General features: G+C 34.7%; 1 protein-coding gene across 1 annotated transcript; it reads left to right on the top strand.

Moving 5' to 3' along the window:
• Positions 1–322: 322 nt before the first annotated feature.
• LOC116776685 (lysosomal alpha-mannosidase-like) lies at positions 323–21,334 on the top strand. Its single transcript, XM_061525637.1, has 29 exons — positions 323–441; positions 657–759; positions 1,391–1,472; positions 1,938–2,123; positions 2,359–2,483; positions 2,707–2,787; positions 2,934–3,070; positions 4,679–4,812; positions 6,185–6,305; positions 6,721–6,828; positions 7,050–7,152; positions 7,772–7,862; positions 8,121–8,211; positions 9,053–9,170; positions 9,713–9,870; positions 10,379–10,447; positions 10,650–10,817; positions 11,269–11,420; positions 11,626–11,747; positions 12,078–12,223; positions 13,038–13,164; positions 13,237–13,364; positions 14,032–14,146; positions 14,378–14,543; positions 16,840–16,940; positions 17,030–17,470; positions 19,192–19,452; positions 19,909–20,041; positions 20,428–21,334. Exons 1-29 carry the CDS (start codon positions 346–348, stop codon positions 20,558–20,560), a joined length of 3,996 nt encoding a protein of 1,331 aa, XP_061381621.1. The 5' UTR covers positions 323–345; the 3' UTR covers positions 20,561–21,334.
• The last annotated feature ends 3,255 nt before the right edge of the window (positions 21,335–24,589 follow it).

The following is a 24,589-nucleotide window of genomic DNA, read 5'->3' as shown; positions in this document are numbered from 1 at the left end:
TTTTAATTTTTCAATATCCCAATTTGTTGCAAATTTCAGTATTTTTTTTTTAATTAATTATATATAGATTCTAATAAAAAATTACTGTCAAACAAAAGGATCAATGTGTGGAAAGAACAACATAAAACAAACTTAGTATTTTACAAAAATTTACGGTTTTTTTTTGTATGAAGAAGCCTTAATAATCTGTAGTAGTTGTGAGGCCAGGTCTTGATTCAATCCTCTAACGATGTTAGAAGTCAATTGTCAATTATGTATTAAGTAAACTTATTTACATATAATAGTTTCACTTAGCGATCTATCTTAATTAAATATATATGGAAAATCAATGTTTTAACAAGACATATGAATATGAGGGACATGTTTAAATTAATGTTATTATCTGTATTGATAAATTATAGTGAAGCCGTACCAGGGAACAAGATTGAGTGCGGATATAAGGTATATTTTTGTTGAATTAAACTTATTTTTTTTTTATAAAATCTTTTATGATAACAGTCTTACAGATATCGATATATTTATTTCAATAACAAGCCACACAAATCAATATTTGATTCACACATATAATACAATAGTTTTATTAAAATTCTCATTTTTTTTTTAGTGAATTTTTGCAGCGGTTTAAGAGAGTGATTTTTATTAAATTCTTCTTCTAGCAATGTCCTCCAACTAGAGACGGCGCTTTGAATGTCCATCTCATCCCTCATTCTCATATGGATGCTGGATGGGTGAAGACATTTGATGAATACTATCATGGCAGTAAGTTATAATAGGGACCATTTTTTTTTTTTTCGGGGAGAAATCCTCTTACAGACTGCTCACTGCCCTGGCTCGACGGTGAGTTTTGTGTGGGGGTCGCCCAGCGCCTGATGGTATTTGGCACTGGGAATACCCACTAAAACTCCCCGGCTTCCCTTCCTGCCCGTATTTAGGGTGATTTGGGACCTGCTGTAGCAATTCACCAATTCACCCCCGGGCAAGTTATAATAGGAACCAAGGAAAATTTAGGATCATTTACAATGATAGTTACAGACAAATACAGTCTAACTCGTAAAAAACTATTCCTAAATATATTCCTAGGTTAGATATAATGATATTTTAATCACGATAATGAAATCTGGAGAGAGAAACAATGGCGATCGAACTAATTTTACATTTATAATATAATTTACTTCAACGCGACATTTTGCAATTAAATACAGGAAGATTTAAAACATTACCATTAATTAACGCTTATAAGTGTGCGATATAATAACAACCCCTTGTCAAATATTTCGACTATACATGTTTAAAAACAGCATCATAAGAGGTTTAACTTATTTTTTAGCAAAATAACTGGATGAGCCCTGGAATGTATAGCTTGCAATTTATTATGTAATTAATATTCCAGCCAAGACAAGCGTCAGCTCCGCCAACGTCCAACTCATCTACCATTCTGTTTTATCCGAACTTCTGCACGACAAGAGAAGAAAGTAAATATAAAATATGTTATAGCAATTCTTCTAGAAGAATAAAAAATACATGTTGTTAAGAATATTTATATTTTTATGCGATTCATGGATGTTTTTGTTCATTTATATTTGACTAATGTTAAAATAATAGTTTTTGTAGTAGTTGCTTTAATATGTAGTTCGTTGGGAACAACTGGACACTCCAATTAAAAAGAGTAGACTTGAAAAGTACTGTAGTGACTACTTGTGTGTATCGTGGATAGACATTCGCTATAATTTTACATACCATAAGACGTATACATACGTATGAATTCTGCAGATTATTGTCTGATAAAGATAGTCTTCTCGCGACTTCATAAAAGACCATCCCTTTTTGTTTTTCAATTATCAACGGAATTATGTCCAGCAATATTACATTACATAACCCATACTTTATAACCTGTTAATTAAAACAAATTAATTTAATAATTTTTTTGTGTTTGAAAGGTTCACTTTCTCTGAGACAGCGTATTTTTGGCGATGGTGGAAGGAACAGCGAGCGGCAACACGAGCTACATTCAGGTCTTTGGTCGCGGAAGGTCGTATCCAGTTCGCCGGAGGCGGCTGGGTACAGCCTGATGAAGCTACCACTGATTACCTCCAACTGCTGGATCTGTATACCTGGGGCTTGAGGTTTGATACTATGTTATGACTTTACTGCCAAATAAAACATTCTTGGCACATGGGCCAAACGTTTTGTATTTGCTTAAGAATGTATTATAACATTATAAAATTAGTTATTAATTATAAAGCAAAGTTTAAAGAGGAAAAGTCCTGGAAACAAAGTAAAACAACTATGTTTACTGATCCTAAAGACAGTAGTTCAATTGGTCCGTCGTAGATTATGAGCGTTCTTAATTTTTTATAGAAAACTGAATGACACTTTGGGCCCTTGTGGCAAACCCAAAGCTGGTTGGCAGATAGATACTTATGGACATACAAGGGAACATACCTCTTTATTAGCACAAATGGGCTTCGATGGACTATTCATAGGTAATTTTTTTATTATTTAAAAGTAATAAATCAGAATTTAAAATAATTAATAGATAGAAAAGTTTTTTTTTATAAATTGCGGCAGAAATAGACTGAATTAGTATTACAATTGTTATTTTTAATCTGTGCATAACTTGAAATCGTATTTTATGTAAAGCTATCAAATTAAAATATTTGAAAGTTAAGTATGTCTGTTAAGGTATAAGCAAAATTTATTTCACAGGAAGAGTGGACCACAAAGAGAGAGAATCGATGATGGATGAGGGTAGAATGGAGTTTATGTGGCGAGGAAGTGATGTTTTGGGTAACTAAGCTTATATAACATATTCTGTAACTTAAACCTAAAAAATATCTCGCAGACAGATTCAAAGATAAAAAATTTAATTATTTCTTAGATAAAGGAGTATTTTGCGATCAAACGTAAACATTAAGTAATTTTAATAAATTCAGGTAAAATGTCTGATATCATGACTCACACGATGTTTAACCTGTACAACGCTCCCGAAGGCTTCTGTTTCGACTTCCTATGCAATGACGAACCAGTGGTAGACGATCCTGATAGCAGGGTGTTCAATGCTGATAAATTAGTGAGTATATAATTAAAATAATCACTTACAATTAGTCCAATAGCAATAAGCTTTTAAGGGTGCTAGAGCCTACCTGTGGTCAAGTTACTTCAGCTCGAACATAGACTGGCTCGACCGGGGAAGTACCACCCTCTCACAGAAGATCGGCGTGAAGTTTAATGGCTGGGTATCGTCCGATGAGTGACAGAGCCGGTTGCCCATTCCCTTCTGCCACCTTTCCCTAACCGTTCCCTGTTCTCTCCCTTTCCCATTTTTTCTCCCCCTCTTCCCTAATCGAGGGTGGCAACACGTCCGCAAAAATATGTTGTGGATGTCCATGGGCGACGGTACAACCTCCATCAGGTAGGCTGTCTGCTCGGTTGTCCCTTTAGGCATAAAAAAATAATTTAAAAAAAGCTAATACCCCCCTTCAGCACCCAATTGATCTCTAAATTATAACTCCTTGTGAAATGTCCAAAATCATAAAGACAGATAAAGTGAGTAATAACTTGTGAATAAATTATTTGTGAGGAAAACTGGGACACGAGTTTAGTAGAAATAAGTTTTCTCATGTAGTACTTATTTGTACGTAATGAATTTTTTATTAAAAACATCTTTCGCGTCACAACTAGGCTTTTCACTAAAATCTCTTTGACATTCAATAAGCATTGCGATTTAAAGGTTTTAGAGTCAGCATTTGTAACTTTGAGGGTGCGGGTTCAAAACCTGGCAAGTACCGATGTGATTTTTCCGAGTCATATGTACTTTATTTAAATGAAACTAATATTTTTCGGATTTTACTACGCGGATTTTATTATTAAAAAAAAAACTACATGATCCCGACGTTTCGGTTACTTTTCAGCAGCCGTGATCACGGGCAGACGAGATCTCTCGTAGTTTATCCGAAATATATTAGTTTCATTTAAATGAATAAAACTCGTGAAAGTCTTAGATCTCATGATATGTATGTACTTTCTAAAAGTATTTAGACTTGTGAATTCAAATTATAAGTTTGAAATCGCCAAACCGTCTTGAGCGAGCGTGGTGATTAATGATCTAGCCTTCTCCTGTGAGAAGAGGACTTTGCCCAGCAGTGGGCTCCGATAGGCTGCAGAGGATAGGAATAGATTTTTTATACACATTATATTGAATATCAAGCAGTCGCGATAAATAAAAAAGTAGATTGATTTTAAATTGAAAATATATTTTCATTTCAAAATGTAAATAAAGTTTAATGGTATTTTACAATAAAAAAAATTATTGTGCAAATAATACTCTGTAAAATGAATAATTGTACCCACCTCTAAATCTACATCTAAATGTTTAAGTTGGCTTTACGGTTTAAAATGTTGGAGCTTTAAATAAGACAAAAAATTATTAGTTAAAAATGTTGTATATAAATAAAAAAGCAAATGCCATGAAATATAATAAATTTAATAATTTATATACAACCTTTTTATTTTCGTGAGATGAAACCACTTTCGTCTCATCTAACCGTGATCACGGTCGCTGCAAAGCAACCGAAACGTCGGGAGTATGTAGTTTTTTAAAAAAATTAAACACGTGTAGTTTATCCGAAAAATATTAGCTTCATTAAGTACAAATATTAATTAACATGTATATTTTCAGGTTAATAATTTTATCAGTCAAATAGAAAGACAAGCCAAGTACTATGACCACGACACTATCCTGGTGACACTGGGCGGGGACTTCACTTATCAAAGCGCAGCCAACTGGTTCATGAATATTGACAAACTAATTAAGTACGTTTTTTTTATTATATTTACATAATTTAAGAAATTATTATCAAAAAAAAATATATAGTGCAAGTGAAACTTCGTAATGTTGGAATGTTAAAACAGGTAGTGGTAGAAAATTATGTTTAAGGAATTTATTTATTTTTTTTTAAGACAAAACTTTATTAATATTACTTATAAGTCACATTTGATGGCCTGCATGCGTTCGATTCCCTCTCATTCCCTCTCGCTCTGTCTTTTTTATACCCTTCCCCCTCCCCGGGAGCGTAAAACGTTTAACGCAACCTTGTTTCAAGTAGCATAAGTATGCAACTTCAAAAAGGTCCAGGAAACTTACTTATATGTATAATATAATAAGAATTACATAACGTATACCTAAGACTATATGATTGCCCCGATGTCAGGAAAGCAATGCCATCCAGCTGGTGTGGTATCAGGAAACATCAGGTTCACTAAGACAGGAATTAGTTCTTGGGAGTCAACGGAGCCATTTTTAAAATACAAACATATTTAAAATACAAAGATATTACCCAGGCCGTGTTCGATTAATATTCAAAATGTGGCGCGTACGAAACAAAAAAGATTGATTTACGCCATGCCAAACTTATTTAAAATAATATTATTTGTGCGTCGACATGTAACGATGAGTCTATGAAACAAAACGATTAAAAAAAAACAATAAAATTTATATTGTAAATAAATCTATAATATTAAGCAAAACTTTTATTTAATCAAATGGAAAAATTCCATGTAATCAGTATGTTCCAGTTATGCTATTAAATCATCTTTTATAACTAATTCAATGAAGAAAAGGGTAATTGTGAACCTTATAATATTTTTATATATATTCAAATGAGCTCTTACGGCAATGACCATGACCTTACTGCTTTTTGTGGCTCAAACGTTACGTACATTTTGATCATAGTAACGTGACGGAAGTGTCAGTTACATAAATAATGTCAGTGATTAAGTTAGCGACGTGTGCTCGAACAGGAAACGACTTATTTTAGTAGCGCTTAAAAATTCACAATTATAGTTTTTAATATCTGCTATTGGTAGTATAAGTGATAAGTATGATATAATAAGTTAAAGATTTACCGCTCAGTCTAGACTAGCTTTTAAGTCTTGAATAAGCGCGTTGGACTGTAGAGACATGACGAACGGTTTGAAGTAATTCTCCATAAACGTATATATATAATATATATATATATATATATAATATATATATACATATAGAATAAATAAAACTAAGGTTATTCGGATATAACGAAAATCGCGAAAATCTTAGGTAAGATTATGTAAGTAAAATAATACATACGTAGCAAAATGCCAATACGGTTTAATAAAGTATATATGTATGTTATTTCTTTGTTGTCAGCTACGTCTCATCTCACCCAGCTAATATATCAGATGTCAATATATTTTATTCCACACCGGCCTGCTACCTCAAAGCCATTTATTTGTATGGACGAAGAGATAAAGCTGTTCACACAGAAAAAGTAAGTGTCAGTTTATTACCAAGAATCATTGAAGTGAAATTTGACAATACCACTTGTTTCATTATTTTTATTCTCCTACCCTCATAAAGACGAATAGGGACATGTTTTTATATACGTATATTAAGAAAAAAATTGTTGCTTGGAGTCCCCACACGCGGAGTAAGTGAAACTTCGTAATGTTGAAATGCAAATAGCAAGGCAGAGAAATAGATTTTTTATTAATATTTAGTGTTTATTTGAGACAATTTTTTTTTTAAATTACTCACAAGTCACAATTGATTGTCCTCATGCGTTCACGTCGCGCACTCCCTCCCGCTCAAGAAGTTGGAAGTGGCATAAGAAACTTCACTTCAAAAATAACTATAATCATCGCAACATCAAAAAGAAACTTGTCATAATATTTCTTATCATCCAGGGAGACCATCTTCCATACGGCAGTGATATAAATACGTATTGGACAGGCTTCTACACATCAAGACCATCTTTGAAATATTTGGCGAGAAGGGCTCACGTATTTCTTCAGGTTTGATCCACATTTGACTGATCACTATTTGAATGCAGTTAATATAAATTGAGCTGTTTAAGATTTGGTTCAAAGTCTACATGACAAACAAAAATAAAATATAATATGATTGGAAATATCTAACACATAAGGAAGCATTCAACGTGTTGGTGCTGTCAAATAAAACAAAACCACTGCAGTTTTGAAATATTATACTTAATAGTTAATTGTTTTGTATGTAGATCGTGAAGCAGCTGACGGTTATTTCTCGTATGGGAGATTTTTACGAATTGCATTTACTGCGACACGCAACAGCGTTGGTGCTTCATCATGATGCTATTACTGGTAAAACTAATATCACTTTTAGAATATTGTACATAAAAAAGCGGTTTTGGAATAATATAAATTGAATTAAAAAAAAAATCAACAACGGTTACTGGATGTTCAGGTTTACGTAGATGTGTTAAAGAGAGTTTTTTCTTGTTAAATTTATGATCTATGTAAAAGCAATTAAAATAATAAAATTGACAAAATTTCCAAGAACATGATAACACCAAAAAATAGTCTCAAAAATACATGTTTTTTAAAAGACTTTTAAAAATATTATTTTGTTTTATTGGCCACAACGTTTCACAATTAACAAGGTCTAGGAGATTACGAGAAGTTACTTTAAAAAAAATTAATATTAAGTAAAATAGTTATATGAATGCAAGTAGGATTGGAATTGCGAAAATTAAAACATATTTGGTCGTGCATCTAGAAGATCAGACAATGCGATTTTCGTGTAGCAACGCCGCGGGAAAAGGATAGCATATGTTAATTAGAAAGGATCTTTTTCCTGGCGAGGTATCTCAAGGTGACAGACGACACTCCTTACCATAGGCTTATTACGGGCCTATTTTGTTTATTAGTTCCAGCGCTCACATACTTTCTACAAAGGATCTTATAAAATATTTAATTACAGGGACAAGTCAACAACGAGTATCTGATGATTTTATTAGAATTATATCCGAAGCCATCGACGCCTGTTCCAAAAAAGTTTCCCAGTTTCTAAGGTGAGTCAAGGCTTGTTCGCTGGTTGACATTCTCGAAATCTAAAATGTTAGTACATAGTTTCTTTTACCAAACCGGTGTAAATTATAGAAATTTTTAAATCATTTTGATCAATATCAAAATATATACCTATAAAATTAATCTCGATTGAGTCATATTATTTTCTTTATGAACCGTTTTTATATCAATACTGCTTGATTAAAAAAAATTGTTAAGAATCCGTTTTAAACTAGTTTTGTAATTTTTTTATTATACTACAGTATTCTGACGCCCACGTGGGGAGCGAGTCGTCGGTCGAAGAACTACCAACAGTTTGTCATGTGCCATCAACTTAATATGAGCCAATGTAAAGTAAGTTAAGCCTTATTAGAATAAAAAAAAAACAGAAGTTACAATGTACTTGGATCACAAATAAGAGCGTCGTAAGCTTTTGGATCTAGAAGAATAATCTATATTAAAATATAAATATGGGAAACCGTTTGTTGGTGACTATACCACTTTTTGCCAGTGACCCTTTCAGATACATGACCGTTAATCGTCGTTGAACCTTTAGGGTAACCAGATCATTGCCTTTGACACCACTTATGACGTGTAATTAGACTTGTTTCCTGTCAGAAAAATCTGAATTCTATTCTGCAGGGAGTGAAAAGTCACGTTTCCAGTGTAATGGCTCCCGCCGGTGATAAGTCAAAGCCCTGGTTGGAATTGTTTTGTCCAGAACAAATAGTGCATTGCTGATACAAAAAAGCAGCACATAAACGACAAAATTCGATTGTTTTAAATGTGATAATGGTGTCGATTGGCCTGTCATAATCTTACGTATAGGTCCACTAGAATATGCAGTTCAAACTTCGTCTTCGATTGGAGCATAAAGATTATTATTACTACTTTTTACTTGGATTCCAGACCGTTTATTCTGCAAGGAATATGATACCATCATTAAACTTTTTAACTCTGTGTTTTTTATATCAAAGTTTCGTAAACTTTATCGGATGACTCTTGAAATATTCATCATAATCCTCATCATCTGCCTAATGCTGAGCAACCGTTTCTCACAGGGAGAGGATTAGAGCATTAATCACCACGCTTCTCAAGGCGGATTGGTGATTCTTAAAATATTAAGAGTGATTAAGTAATAGAATTCAGAGCAAGAGTTCATGAATTATTTTGCTAAGAATATACACCATTTCAGTTCTCCGAGACTCAAGAATCAATTTTGCTGGTAGTGTACAACCCCCTCAGCGTTAAAACATACTCTCACGTACGACTGCCAGCCGTAGCACTACACTACTCTATAAGAGATTTTAACGGTAAGACTTATTATTGGACTTTGCTTGCACATTTGCAGTTTGGTTTACTTTGCTTAAAGATTAAAAATTCATAAAAATATCTATTTTTTGGTCTCAAATAAAAAATAATAAAACATTACACGTGTATTTAAATTTTAAATAATAATGACTAGACTTCTTAAGAAATTAACAAAATTTTTGTAACCTCAAAATCCATTCGTCGATAACAAAAAATTAAAAAAATCACCTCGTCTGTCCGTGATCACGGTTGCTGCAAAGTAACCGAATCGTCGGGAGTATGTAGTGTTTAAATAATAAAATCCGCGTAGTAAATCCGAATAATACTAGTTTCATTTAAATGAATAAAACTCGCGAAAATCTTAGATTTCAAAAAATTAAGAAATTCTAACATACTATGTATAACGAACTCATGTAAGAAAAGTCTGAATTTCTGACCAAAAACAAACTAAATACAAAAATAAAGCTGGAATTACATTACAAACAAAATCTCGGTGTGCTCATGACCTTAATTATATCGGTGATCATCATCATGACTATTACAGATGATGAAGTGGAGTACCAACTGGTTCCACTTCCTGCTGCGATCATTAACCTGCCAGGGCGCAGTTCCACCGCCATCCAGGAGCTGGTCTTTGAGGCTGAAAACGTCCCACCACTGGGATTTACCTCCTACCACATATCACCAATACGAGATCAACTGGTGTGTCTATCTGTTATCTCTAGCCTAAATTCATAATGAATAGATTGAATGAGATTTTAATGAATATTTCTTTGATTTTCTCTAATTATTAATCTGTTTGGTCATAATTTAGCAAAAAATTGCCTTCATAGACCCTTCGTTATTTCTATTTTCAATACTTTCCAATTTTCTCATTCATTGGGAAAAAAAATAATTAATTAATTATTTTAGGACGTTTACAATTATTCTTTTCCATTATAGTTATGAGCACCAAATGATCATTTACAATGCACAGTGGTTAATCCAATGTCATCAAAATGGTATTAGTAATAACACCATTTTATACAGCGTGATTTTTGCGCAGAAATTTGGTCCACACACCAGGGTTTCTCAAAAAACATTGCATACATATAAAATATTACATTGCGTTAGCAAAGCAATCGCAATGAGTTCAGTAATTTTGTCATGATTCAGTCACAAACAAATATTAATATCTTTAGCATTACTTATATAGATTGATATTTTGCAGGCTGAGAACCAGTTCTTGAAGAAATCACAAGACGTCCAACAAGACCTTATTAACTTTATTTCTAATGAAGTAAGACTTTAAATAAATGTAATTCTATATACATTATAGAGAGCTATATCATATGTAAGAGATTTTTTCCGTTCTGAGACACCAAAAATCGTTACTTATAGTCATATCTAAATTAAAATATACAAGTAAATACAACGCCTTAATTCCTATATTTGTAGGGAAGTACTATCAAGAAGCTATTAGAAATGTTTTAATTTTTCAGTATATTAAAATAACTGTCGACAAAACCACCGGTCTGCTAGAATCTTTCCAGCACGTCGACGGGATAAAAATAAGTCTGTCCCAAAATTTCTACTTCTACAGCCAGACTCAGCAGGTTTTACAATCTGGGGCGTATAGCTTTAGACCGGAGAAAGAAAAACCTACTCCTGTGAGTTGCCAAAAAACTAGTTTATTTTCATCCATCATAGTACATTTACAATCAAACAGGTTTTTGTAAAATCACAAATCTTATTCATTATATCTTTTTGGGCTAAATTTTATAGTCCATCCTTATATGGTAATTTTGTTGTTAATGAGCGGAACCTCATAAATTTGGCAGCCTCTTGGCTGTGCAGACGGTCTTAAATGTTTTGGAAAGATTTTACAACCAACGAGAAAAGAAAACAAACAATTTTATGGAGCTATTGAGTCTTGAGCTACAAAATTATTATCATGTGTAGTCTAAGCACATACAAAATGATAGGCTTATTTTTTTTTGTTATCAATTCTTTTTTTAATAGGAAGTTTAGCAGATAATGGAAAATAATTACTTATGTTACGTTTTCGTCTCCCTTTTGATGATTTTGGCTAGTGCAACTGTAAGTATTATGTTTTCTAAGGTGACTGACAAAGTGACCTTTCACACTATACGAGGCCCTTTAGTGAAGGAAATACGACAGCGTTTCAATGATTGGATCACCCAAGTAGTCCGACTCCATCGCGGAGAGGAGTTCGTGGAGATAGAGTGGATCGTGGGACCCGTGCCCATTGGGTGAGTTCAAAAATCAATTATTTGATTGTTTGGCAAAAATCTTTACTTACTTTTCGTCAAAGGCAGGACATGGTATAAAAACATGATTATTCATCAGTCTCGCTGTTTGACTTCTTAAATCGATTACGTTAAATACGTTATATACAGATTCTATGCAAATTCCTGATATTGGCTTATTTATTACTCAATCCGCACCTTACTTCAGAACTGATCTTGGCAAGGAAGTTGTCACAATATATCAAACCAACATCAGCAATAACGACGTCTTCTACACCGACTCCAACTCGAGACAAATGATCAAAAGGTCGTGTTGGAATGAATCTTCGAGTAAGTAATTATGAAATAAATTTTAGAAAGTTTGCTAACTAATAACTTAAGAACACTTATAAGAAATATTGGTCTTAGGAAGCCAGGAAACCATATAACGCATACACTTGCGACAATACTAAATAACATGATTATTTTGTGTTAATTGGAATATTCTGTTATTTTATAAAATTAACAAAAACAATTACATTTCAAATGTAGTTGAGAAGCATACTCAATAATTTCATCAAACATTCTCTCTAGTGATTTTTAACGCCCATTACATTACAATATTTTTAATATCCTGTCCAATACAACCAGATTCATAATTCATCGTAACAATTTCAATAGTAACACAACAAAGGAAACCAGTGTCTTCCTGCTACGCTCCGGTTAGCTCACGCATCTGCATCGAGGGTAACAGCAGCGACGGGATGTGCGTGCTGACGGACAGAACGATGGGTGGTGTGGGACGCGAGGGTGGCATTGAGATCATGGTATGAAAATTTATTTTAATTTAGCTAGGTTTTCTAGGTGGGAGAGCCTAGCTGTGGTCAAGTAACTTTAGCTTGAACATGGCCTAGCTCGATCGGGGAATATAACACTATTACAGAGATCGGCGTGAAGTAATATTTAATGGTTACTTTTCGTCCGATGAGTGAGAGCACTAGAGCCCTTCTCTCACCCTTTCCCTTTCTCTTTCCCACCCTTTCCTCTCCCTCTCCCACAATCAAGGTCGGCAACGCATCCGCAACATCCCTCATGTTGCAGATGTCCATGAGCGACAGTGACTACCTTCCGTGAGGTTGGCCGTCTGCTTGTTTGCTGTCTTTGAAATAAAAAAGGTTGTACATAATACAAAGCGGAACAAAAATCTGTGCCACAACTGAGTTCATTCATCTCGTACATGTGGAAGGCAGTTGTAGTCAACGTAACGACTGACTTATTATGTACGGTACCATCTCAAACAAAACTTGAAGTGCCTAAAATAAGAGTGTTCATTCAACTAATTGCAAACACACTTGAAAAAAACTTATTTATTTCAAAAGTTTCTAAAAATAATATTCAATATATTTTCACTATTCATTTATTAAATTTATACAGAGCTAAAAACGATGTTAATTAATAACTTTCAACTATGTCGATCTAAACTAATCGTGAAATAAATCTGATATAAACCAAACGAAAGTTTAAAACACACTCCGTATATCTACGATCGAACGAAAAAGAGTCCTATCTCCTCTGACAACTGCTTATATGTCGTTCGCCCTACGACTCATATATGACTACAATATATACTAAAATTTACAGGTCCATCGAAGATTATTAACAGACGACGGCTTTGGTTTAGACGAGTCTCTGAATGAGGAAGCTTACGGAGTCGGACTGGTGGTGAGAGGAAAACACAGGTTGTACGTGGGAAACTACCACCAAGAAGGTTGTACGAATCAAACTTGTGTTTCTAATGAATGAGTTAGGAAATTTTAGAAATTAATATTCTTCTTTCCAGTCGACGACCAAACTTTTTTCGAAAGAACAGCCCAATTGGCGAGGAAGTGGATGTTTGAGCCGTGGCCGTTCATGACTTCTGCTGAGAAGATCAACAGGCGGAAATGGCAAAACATTAGAAACAAAAGGGTGAATACTGTTTGTTCTGTAATTTCCACTTATCGAAACTTCTTCTTATAAAATTTTCTTTAACAAACCCACCACTCTTTTATGAATGTCCTTTCCAAAGAACTCTTATCTAAAATTAAAATTTTAATGAGAATCTGAGCTATTTCCAACTTTTTGTAGTTTTATTGTTATTTTTTTGCAATGATTTTGAATAGAGGATAAATTATGTGATGGATAGTACTTTGAGCTTAAAGTAAAGCTGATTAGACTGCCTTATATAATAAACATATAATGTCTTATAAATGTCGTGGTGGCCTGGAGGTTAAAAGGCTCGCCTTTCATACGTGAGGGCGCGGGTTCGAAACCTGGCAAGTACCAATGTGATCTTTTCCGAGTCATATATACTTTCTAACAGTATTTAGACACCACTGACAAACGGTGAAGGAAAACATCGTGAGGAAACCTGGTCTTATAATTTCTAATTATAAGATTGAAATCGCCAACCCGTCTTGAGCAAGCGTGGCGATTAATGCTCTAACCTTCTCCATGTGAGAAGAGGCCTTTGCCCAGCAGTGGGCTTCGATAGGCTGATGATGATGATGATGATGTCTTATAAACATTTACTGCGTCTTCAATGATTCAACATAATAATAGTAATATGACAAAATGTCTTTCTTCTTTTTGTCAGTTTTCCGCCCTTCGTCTGCACGGCTTACCGCGTCATATACACGTGCTTACTTTAGAGCCTTGGAAGGGAGGCTCGGTACTGTTGCGGCTGGAAAACACTTTAGAATCTTATCACGGTAATTATTCTCTCATATTTGTTAATTTCAAAACATTAGCAGAGATGTCCAAACATAATATTATATTAATTGAAACTTTTTAATCACAATTTTGGAGTAAACCCTGTTTTTGTGCCTTAAAATAGGACTGCGTTACATAGTGTACTCGTGCGTGTAGACACATACGGTTAAATTAACTCTACATATCACACATAATATAGGCTTTAGTTTAGTAATAGCATTTATTGTCAGCAATCCACAACCTAGGAAAAGACTTGCCGCATGACGTAAGAAACGCCCACATAACAGTCGAACTCCGCAAGATATTCCTCCACGCTGCGATTAAATCAGTACGAGAGACAACGCTGGCAGCCAATCAATGGCTGGAAGATGCCCGCCAAATGGATTGGAGCACAAGGTAGATATAAAGCTTGTTTTCTAAAATTATTACCGTATCTTTCAATTACAGATGAGTTTAAAATGAGAAATCAAAGTGTTTATTAAGATATGGCAAAAGTTAAAACAATTTTTCTATAAGATGCGTTAATATGAGCTTCAGTTATTGGATGCTAATGTTAACTAGAACTTTAACTCTGACGTGAGACAGAAAACTTGAAACTTGGCGTTCTTGGAAACTTACTCTTTTTCCATACAGCTGCTCTCCCTTTTTCTTTGTCAAGCAAAGCACAGTGCGTGGAGTACTGCAGTCATGTTTGAAGAGGTTCTTTCGATTACCATCTTACAGCCTTCGACTCCTCGGAGACCAATAAATTGGTGATCACCATTAGGTTAAAACGACTCTAGTTAGCTTTGGGCACAGATAAAAGTTGCGAGCCTTCGTCATTTATAAGATTTAATTTATAGACACGACTCCTTCCCCATTTTTTTAACAATAGATAAAGAAACGTTCTACCAGTCTTGTAGATGTTCCTCGCATATAAAACTTCCTCCTTTCTCATTACAGGAAAGGATTGAAATTTGGAACAGTTTGCCTGATTCTGTCTTGCCTCGCACTTACAATTTAGAGATTTGAAAGCTAAAAGTGGATAGGCTTTAATTGAGATAGTGTGCTCATCTTCTAAGGCGCTATTTATGCTTGCCACCAAGTATAATGGTAGCCAAAGATTATAAGTGTTAAACTACTTCAGAATTTATTTATTTTTTTAACAATTTTCTATCGATTTAACAGTAAAAAGTCTTCCATTTATGTACGTGCTTTAACTTTCGGCGTAATTAGTGATATTTAAAAAAATTTAAGATAATAAGTTTAGACTATATGAAAATAAAAATCATCTAAGAAATGTATGCTGTATTTTTGCGTTCATGATATATTTAAAGTATTATGAATTTCAAATTATTTACTAAAGTTCTGTATTAGATTGTGGGTGTAAGGTGTGTAAGATATAAGCATACACATATTATACATCTGAAATAATTTCCCTAACGAAATGAATGAGTATTGAATGAAAAATAATAATCTAAAACTATAGTACCCTTATAATAATCATATATCTATTGTAGGAATATATGAGGGTAGGAGAGAATCAATGTAGGAATATGAGAGGGTAGGAGAGACTCAAACGACATATAAGCAGTTGTCAGAGGACATCAGGGCTCTTTTTCGTTCGTAACGCGCGTTGGTGTGATAGTTTAGTCGTTAGTGGATTTTAGAAGTGTGTTTAAATCTTTCGATTGTGTTATATTCGGATTTCATTTAACGATTAGTTTAAATCAAGATAGTTGAAAGTTGTTCATTTAGAATTGTTTTTATTTTTATCTAAATTTAATAAATTACTAGTGGAATTGTATCGAATGTTGTTTATTAAAAAGTCAATTCTTATCTTGTTTCTAAGAATATATATATATATATATATATATATATATATATATATATGTATGTATATATGTGTATAATAACACTGCGTATGTTGTGTTATAATACAAAGCAGTTGTAAGCGTTCGTGTTGCTTATTGGTTACCCACGCAATGGTTTCCGTTTAAATTATGTAGTCAAATAAAATCCTTTTTTATCTTGATACCATTAATATGTTAAACTTAAAAATCATATAATTCTATGTCATATATTCATACATCAGTTTTATAGTTTTAATCAGTTTGACATCTTCGGCTTGCAGAAGTAAACCGGGTGATTTGACTTATAATACATTGATGACAGTATTAAATAGCTTATCTTCTCATAGAGATCACTGTCGGAACCCTTTTGATAAAGGAACCATGAGCAGTATTTGTGGTGTAAAAACGAGATATAATTAAATAAGAATACGAATAAATATATAAAAATAGGTAATGTAGATATTATAAGACGAAGTCGTGGTGGCTTGGAGGTTAAAGGCCACCACGACTTCGTTCAAAGGCGCGGATTCGAAACCTGGCAAGTACCAATGTGATCTTTTCCGAGTCATATGTACTTTCTAAAAAAAGTTATTAGACACCACTGACGGACGGTGAATGAAAACATCGCGAGGAACCTGGTCTTATAATTTCAAATTATAAGACTGAAATCGCCCACCCGCCTTGAGCAAGCGTGGTGATTAATGCTTAAACCTTCTCCATGTGAGAAGAGTGAAAAAAAGAAGAACCTTCTCCATGTTAGGCCTTTGCTCAGCAGTGGGCTCCGATAGGCTGATGATGATGAGACATTATACATACATACATAAATTAAGTATACAATTTTCTGGATGATCTGTTTCCAGATACGTGTACGCTGGTGGTGATGACGGTCTACTACCAGAAGATAACCCAGACTACATCGATGATTTGAAATTCAATAAGGAATCCGACAATAAAGACAATGGTAAAGAATACTTCCCATCATTATTTGAACCTAGTCTAATATAATTAAAATAACTATATATTGGTACTAAATTATAAATTTTCTTACAGAACACGTTATGGAGGAGAGATATCCCAGAAGAAAAGAAGCAAAGCAAAGAAGCTCTGAAAAAGATGATTCTAAACTATCAAATAAATACAGTTACAGTAGGACAAAACGATCTTCCAATAACAATGATACACTTCAAACCAATTACACAAACGACCAGACAATAAATATCACAGATAACCGGCCACTGTTGGGTTTCGAAAGCAGGACTTTTGTACCAAAAAACATTAGTGAAACAGGTTTCGATGTCGTTAAAACCGAAGCAGTTACAAAAAAATATAAAAAATCGAAATACAGGACCCTAAAAGCTCGACCACTGAAGTTTTTTAGAGATCTAAGTAACGAGAGCGATGAAATTGATGAGGATATCCCTGTTGACCTGAAAAAACGATCATCCAAAAGAAAAAATGCAACCAAAAAGTTCACATCGTATTCATTGGCTGGTGAGCGATGAGCGTACCGCAATATTAAGAATGTTTCAATTATATAGGGTTTTCCATTAAGGGCGCTTGATCTTTGAAATGCAAAAAAAAATACATGTAGGAAAGATATTTGCGAAATTTTTTTTTTATTTGGAAGGTCTATCGACCCCATTATGTATGGAATATGACATCATTCAAATGACCGCCACGGCTTCGGTTGGTGGCGCGCACACGAAAGGTCCAATTTTCGATGACTCTGGCGCACAAATCGGGCTGTATTTGATCGATGGCGTGGCGTATGTTGACTTTGAGGGCATCGGTGGTTTGCGGCTTGTTGGCATAGACCTGCGACTTAAGAAAACCCCACAAGAAAAAGTCCAGCGGGGTCAAATCGCACGATCTCGGTGGCCAGTTCACGTCGCCTCCGCGCGAGATGACCATGTCCAGAAATTGCTCCTGCAGAACTTCCATCGTAGCGTGTGCTGTGTGGCACGTAGCGCCGTCCTGTTGAAACCACATGTTGTCCAGATCCATATTCTCGATTTCAGGCCAAAAGAAGTTGGTTATCATCGACCGGCATCGCTCACCATTGACGGTGACGGCCACACCATTATCGTTTTCGAAAAAATACGGACCAATCCCGCCTCCGGCCCAAAATCCGCACCAAACAGTCACTTTCTGCGGGTGCATTGCCACTTGGTGAACCTCGTGTGGATTGGTCTCGTCCCAAATACGGCAATTTTGCTTGTTGACATAGCCATTCATCCAAAAATGCGCCTCATCGCTGAAGATGATTTTTTTGCCAAAATCGGCGTCAACTTCCAACTGCTCTAATGCCCAGTCAGCGAACACACGGCGCTGTCTATGGTCATTAACCTTGAGCTCTTGGGTCAGCTGGATCTTGTACGGGTGCAGGCTCAAGTCACAACGCAAAATTCGCCAAGTTGTCGTCTGCGAAAGGCCGAGTTCCTGTGCGCGACGCGGAATTGACTGCCGCGGGTTTTCGAGGACACTGTCGCGCACAGCGGCGATATTCTCGGCAGATCTCGCGTTACGTTGACGCACAGGAACCGGCTGATTGTTAACTGACCCGGTTGACTCGAATTTGTCCACCAATCGACGGATAGTCGACTCGGCAGGACGATCATCGCGACCGTAAAACGGGCGAAGTGCGCGGAACGTTGCTCGAACTGAAGACCCATTTTCATAAAACAATTTTATGATTTGCACGTGCTGCTCGGCACTGTAACCTGCCATGGTGGTTTGGGAGGACGGAATGAATATAACACACTGCATTTAACAGCTGTCACTCAAACAACATGGCCGCAATCAGCTGTCAAAGTTCAAGCGTCCCTATTGGAAAACCCCATATTACCTGCATATAGAAGGCTTTTCATTAAAAAATGTAGTATTAAATAGGTAGTATTAACTAGGTGAGCGTTCAACGCGCGTTAGATAGGGGCCTTAAACCTACACCTGGGTCGCAGTCCCAGGCACTGTTGAAGCTCCTCTCCCTACAACGCGATGTACGCCATCCGCACGGTGAATCCATTGAATGCTAAGAGGCTTCGTTTCAATTTATTGATTTCTAAAACAATCAAAACTCACGGCTCGTGTGTTCCTTTATAAAAGAGGCCTAACCAAATGATCACTTGATAATATTTTGTATTTTGATTTTCTTACCCCTAAGAATATAAAACGACGTTTTACATTAAATCTTCTGCCACTATCTTCTATTTCAGATTTATGCACAGAAGACACAGACGACGGTATAACAAAATCAATATATGAAATGTACTATAAAGTCAAACCGCGAAAAGGTTCCTTCAAACCCTACATCAGAAGCTCGGAGGTGACGGAAGATAGAAGGGTTAAGAGAATCGATGACTATTCAAGTGAGGAAGTCGCCAATACAAGAAGTAAGGGGCGGAAAGGGGGGAGACTCCGAAATTCTGACAAACCGGACAAAAGACGTGACCATGGAAATATGTATTCTCATAGAGGTTCGTACTATTTATTTTATTATTTTATTTATACAAAAATAACAAATAACGCAGTGCGCGCGGGCGCGGTTGAAGTGTTGAACACTGCTCGATAGATGGCGTTGATAAAATACGTCATCAACCTAGATCGCGGTGTTAAGATTCTGCGTTGTGTAATGACTACCATGCGGTTCGAATGTTCATTGTCGTTTGTTGGTTGTGGTTGTCTATCATTTGTTATAATCTCCTTTCTGTATGTTATTATTTTAAGTTTGACATATATATGGTTATGCAAAAAGCGACCAACATGCGAGCGGAGCCGTGGGCAACTGCTAGTAGGTAATAAATACTTTTTTGTCAATTCTGCATCAATCATTCCACCTCATACGGCCTAATAAAATAAACCACAAGAAGTTAACATTCGCAATTAAAACGAGAACATTAGATAATAACACATTCCAATGATTGTTCCCCCAGAATCCAAACCAAAAACTTCGGAAAGAAGAAGGAGAGGCAGACGGGAGTATCTCGACTACTCCCAGGAGGAAGAAGTGAACTCACCAGCTTACGAAGATTACAATGAAGAGGAGACATATACGAGAAACAAAAGGTAAATACTTCGAACGTTCAAAATCAGAATAACAATTAGTGTCCAACCGACCAAAGACTATTAAAATATACGAAGAATCATAACTATATACTCGTGAGAAGAGTACCTACAGTGAATAAAATGTCTGTCAGAAACTATTGAGATGTATTCTTGTAATTTTATTGAATACAAACTTTACAAGACAAAGCATATATAGATATAATGTTACTCAGTACACACCCTAAGAAATCCTACAATATTTCGTCTCTGATATAACGTTAATAATATTTATTTTATTATAATAAATTTATTAAGAATTATTTATTAAGATTATTTATTAAGAATAATAATATTTATTATTTAATTTGAAAAATATCTAAACGTTTACAACTGCTGATGTTCTTCAGAGCGACCCAAAATGACGAACAAACCTACCAAAGCGCTGAGGAGCCAGATCAAGACTATGTCATCACTCTAAAGCCGACTCAAATAAGAACATTCGTTATTTGGTTCGAGGAAAAGAAACCATACAGTCTATAAGAAATTAATTAATACGCATACATTTATTTATTTTTAAAGCATATACGTATATTTTGTACCTGTAGAAAAATAAGCTTAACGATTCTTACAAGTCTTACGAGAATTCAAGAACTTTAGAGATCTGTATGGTTAAGGATATATCTCTATGGGATTATTATGAAGTAATTTTATTGTGATTGAATTTAATATTAGCAGAAAGAAAAAATATAAAGCCTTTAAAAAACTATTTCACCAACACTAATTATTTTACAAAAACTAATTTAATTCCACTAAACTGTAATTTTGTTTTTAGTAGGGTTGCCATTTAAAGACTTAAAGCTCAAAAAATCTTTGCGCTTTTTTTTCGAACATCGAGTCCGAGGAAAAGAGTGGCAACCCCACAAACCTCAGCTTCAGCTTGTACTGACCTAAAAAAAATTGATTTAAGGCGTAGTGCTTAAAATATTCCAACAAATTAGTTAACCTTGTGAATTCTTTGAAACAAAGTATAGAATAAACAACAAAAAACCATAATTAATTCCGAGATTATGCGAGAGAGTAATGATTTTTATTTTTAGTTAGAAAAACCAGTCATAAACAAGCCGTGACATTGACACAATTGTGGCAGACAATTGAACTGCAGTGTTGGAAATTATAAAATTTTTAATTAGATAATAACAAAATTAGAATAGGAAGGAATATAGACATCATTGTATACAAAAATATACTTTAATAAATACGAACTAATCAAACCTTTAATTATGGTTACTTTTCAAGTGGCAATTAAGATAATAAACCTGTAAAATTTTTGAGTAATGGTATTAACATTATGCTGTTATTACAAAACATTATTTAAATAAATTTAGTTCATAGTGTACTGTAAAAAAAGTAAAAATAAATGTCACTGTCATAACCGGCTGTTTATTTAATAAGTTTATCTGTATTTATTCGCCTTTTACAGAGATTATATCTGTAGTGTCATAATATGTCAAAATTAGTTTTACTGTTTACAGTAGTCTGACACGTCAATTACACTACCACATTTGTCAACCATTATTTATCTTATTGTTTGTTAACTCTGTTATGAGTGATAGTAAGTGCTGCATTTTGGATAAGGAGAGTGCAATGAGTGAGAATGGACTTGATTAAGATACAATAAAGTCAAATACTGCCTGTAGAGTAATAGAGAAAAATAGCCGAGATAAATGTGCGGAAGTAAGTGTGCTATAAAGAAGTCCCTAATGAATGTGTACATGATAATTATTTTGTTAGTGTCACCTATAAAGATATATTTCAGAATAAATTTGAAATGATCAGATTAGTCAGGTCGGAAAATATAAGAAATTTAAACTTTAATTCAATTTAAAATATTCATTAAAGTTGAACATACGACAAAAGATGAAAATCATTGACAGATACAAAACTACAAGATTCAGAACACAGATATAATCCTGTTAATGTAGTGGGTTCGGATTACGGATGGCGATTTGAACTTTAAAGCCTTTTCAGTCACGTAATGTTAGTGTGAGTTATATAAGATAAGCTTGTTAAAACGTTAAATTTATTTATTATAGCTGTCACGGAAGATATTAAATAATTATCTGAATGAACCTAGGATATAATCATCTGAGAAGATTTTTGAATGAAAAACTGGAAGCATGGAAATGCTTGTCGTAAAGCTGTTGCATAATGAAATAGAAGACGAAAAATTCCCAATATTACGAACAAACAACACTAGATAAATACAAATAGTCCTAATAATATTGTTTCTATTCCTACAAACATGAATTACGGATTCAATTCAGGTTGTTCATTCTTTAGCTTTTGACATAAGTGTCTAGGATTTCTGGCAACATCTAGGAATATGCCGCTTAAAGGAAATCCAAAATCACAAACAGATATAACAGTGGAACTCACCAGATTTCCCCAGCATATTAGCTACTATCGACAAAGCTCTTGTGTCAGATAGACAAAAACGTTTGGGGTGCTGAACATCCACAGGCCGAACTGCAGGATGGGATGCACGCTTTCACCCATCTGCAAGATGCCTCGACAGCATCGTAAGAACCACCTGAAGCCACAACCAGCGACTTTACCATGTGTAAAGGAGTCATTGACAGAATATGCAATATTTTCAAGAATGTGTCACTCGATACGATGAAATTAAATGTGGATACGATGAAATTAAATGTGGATACGATGAAATTAAATGTGGATACGATGAAGTTAAATGTGGGTACTATGAAATTAAATGTGGATACGATGAAATTAAATGTGGATACGATGAAATTAAATGTGGATACGATGAAGTTAAATGTCGTTCAATGTTAGTGCTGAAGAATATTATACGGCCATCAAACCCTGCTGAGGTTGTGAAAAGCAAAAAAAAACTAGATTTTCAGACGTAATAACAAGAAAAATTATACAAATAAAGTAGTAAATACAGTGGAACCTTTTTATGTTTATATCTGGGGACCTTCAAATATTTTCACTTATCACAAATATCCAGATTTTAATGTCATTTACAGGTCTTATTAATAGAAGCCAGAATACACGTTATTTCAGTTACAAAGGTGCGATAATCAAAATTTTTGTTTTTAGGTACCTATACGTATGTAATACAAAAAAGGTGTTTGCGGGAAACTTACCGGATGTAGGCCGAAAGACGGAAGCGTCAAATGTCAGATGATTTTCAGTAGTACATAAACAGATATTAATTTTCATATGGTACAGCAAAAATAAAACTAAAGATCTTCGAGACTGAAACGACTTAACTAATTAACGAATAATTAACGGGTAGAATAAGAATATATATAAAGAACTTTCACATTTGAAAAGACCCTCCCGTAATAACTTTTAATATAAGACACGTTCACCATGGGCCCAAACTTGAAATCTTCAAAAAATATTACAAGCAACTAGTAACAAGCCTTCTTGGATTTGTTGATGCTTGAGGAATTTTCCCTTGTCTTAGATTTGTACAATAATGTGGCCATTAGACAAATATTTCCAACTTCCACACGTCTTTCCGTACGTGAAAATTACTAACGAAGGTATTAGTAATTCGCAATATACTTATATCATATCCCTAGTGTTCAAACTCTGCGTTAATAAACAGAGACATTATAACTAACAAGGAAATACTATTTACACGAAAAAGCGTCATTTACATTTAGTTCACATATGTACATATAAAGTTCTGGTTCACACAAATCAAGAGTATGAGGAATAAGATAACAACTGTTTGCACCAACGGCGTGTTTTAAAACAGTGTGAGGGGTTGAAAATATACAAGACCTGGTGTAAATACACAGGATTGCAGCGACTATACCTTATTAGATACTTTCGTCTTGAAACTATAATGTATTTGAAAAGTTCCTAGCTTTTCTCACAGAAAACATAAAAGATCCAAACGTTTCTGGTGGACCGACTGCAGCTGTATTTCTACAAATTCTCAAAACTCAAAAAGAATATTATATTATTCTATGTTGATTTAGAGTATAACGCGAGATAATTAAGAAATCGTTGAAGAAGAACGACAAAAAACTAAACAAATTGACAGACACTTTCCTTTCGGTTTACGGAATCATTGTTATTAGAAATAAAATCGTGGGGCAAAATTTAAATAAAATGGGAGCAAACCAGAAAAGTAGTTTAATATAAAAGTAACAAAATCATTAATAGGGCCATTGGTCTGCACACCACCACTATCGGACCCGGCGACAGTTACACAGAACTGTTACAACACGTGTGTTGGAAGGTGTAAATGTAATGAATCGACTCCAGGGACCAAAATGCCTGTCCGCGATACATTATCAAAAGTCAAAACCTCGCACGATTCTATGGATTCACCGTGCGGGTGCCGGGTCCATCAGTGTAGGGAGAGGAGCTTCAATAGTGCCTAGGACTGCGACCCATATGTAGGTTTAAGGGACCCTTTTTTTTACGAGGGGAGATCTTTCAAAGACGGAACACGACCGGGGCATGTGTGATTTCCACCCACTAAAACCCCTCGACGTTCTTGGCGCAGTGCGGGGACAGCCTGCTATT

Source organism: Danaus plexippus, chromosome 30 (assembly GCF_018135715.1).
Source record: "Danaus plexippus chromosome 30, MEX_DaPlex, whole genome shotgun sequence".
Classification (NCBI taxonomy): Eukaryota; Metazoa; Arthropoda; class Insecta; order Lepidoptera; family Nymphalidae; genus Danaus; species Danaus plexippus.
Note: the sequence above shows the minus strand (reverse complement) of the source record. Positions and strands in the feature narration are given on the sequence as shown.

What these genes read in the sequence shown, in the direction of transcription:
- LOC116776685 (XM_061525637.1), top strand. Translation starts at nt 346, where the DNA reads ATGAATATGAGGGACATGTTTAAATTAATGTTATTATCTGTATTGATA. An exon ending in AGAAAGAAAAACCTACTCCT is followed by an intron (nt 10,818 to 11,268) that starts GTGAGTTGCCAA and finishes ATGTTTTCTAAG; the next exon opens with GTGACTGACAAAGTGACCTT. An exon ending in GGGAAACTACCACCAAGAAG is followed by an intron (nt 13,165 to 13,236) that starts GTTGTACGAATC and finishes TCTTCTTTCCAG; the next exon opens with TCGACGACCAAACTTTTTTC.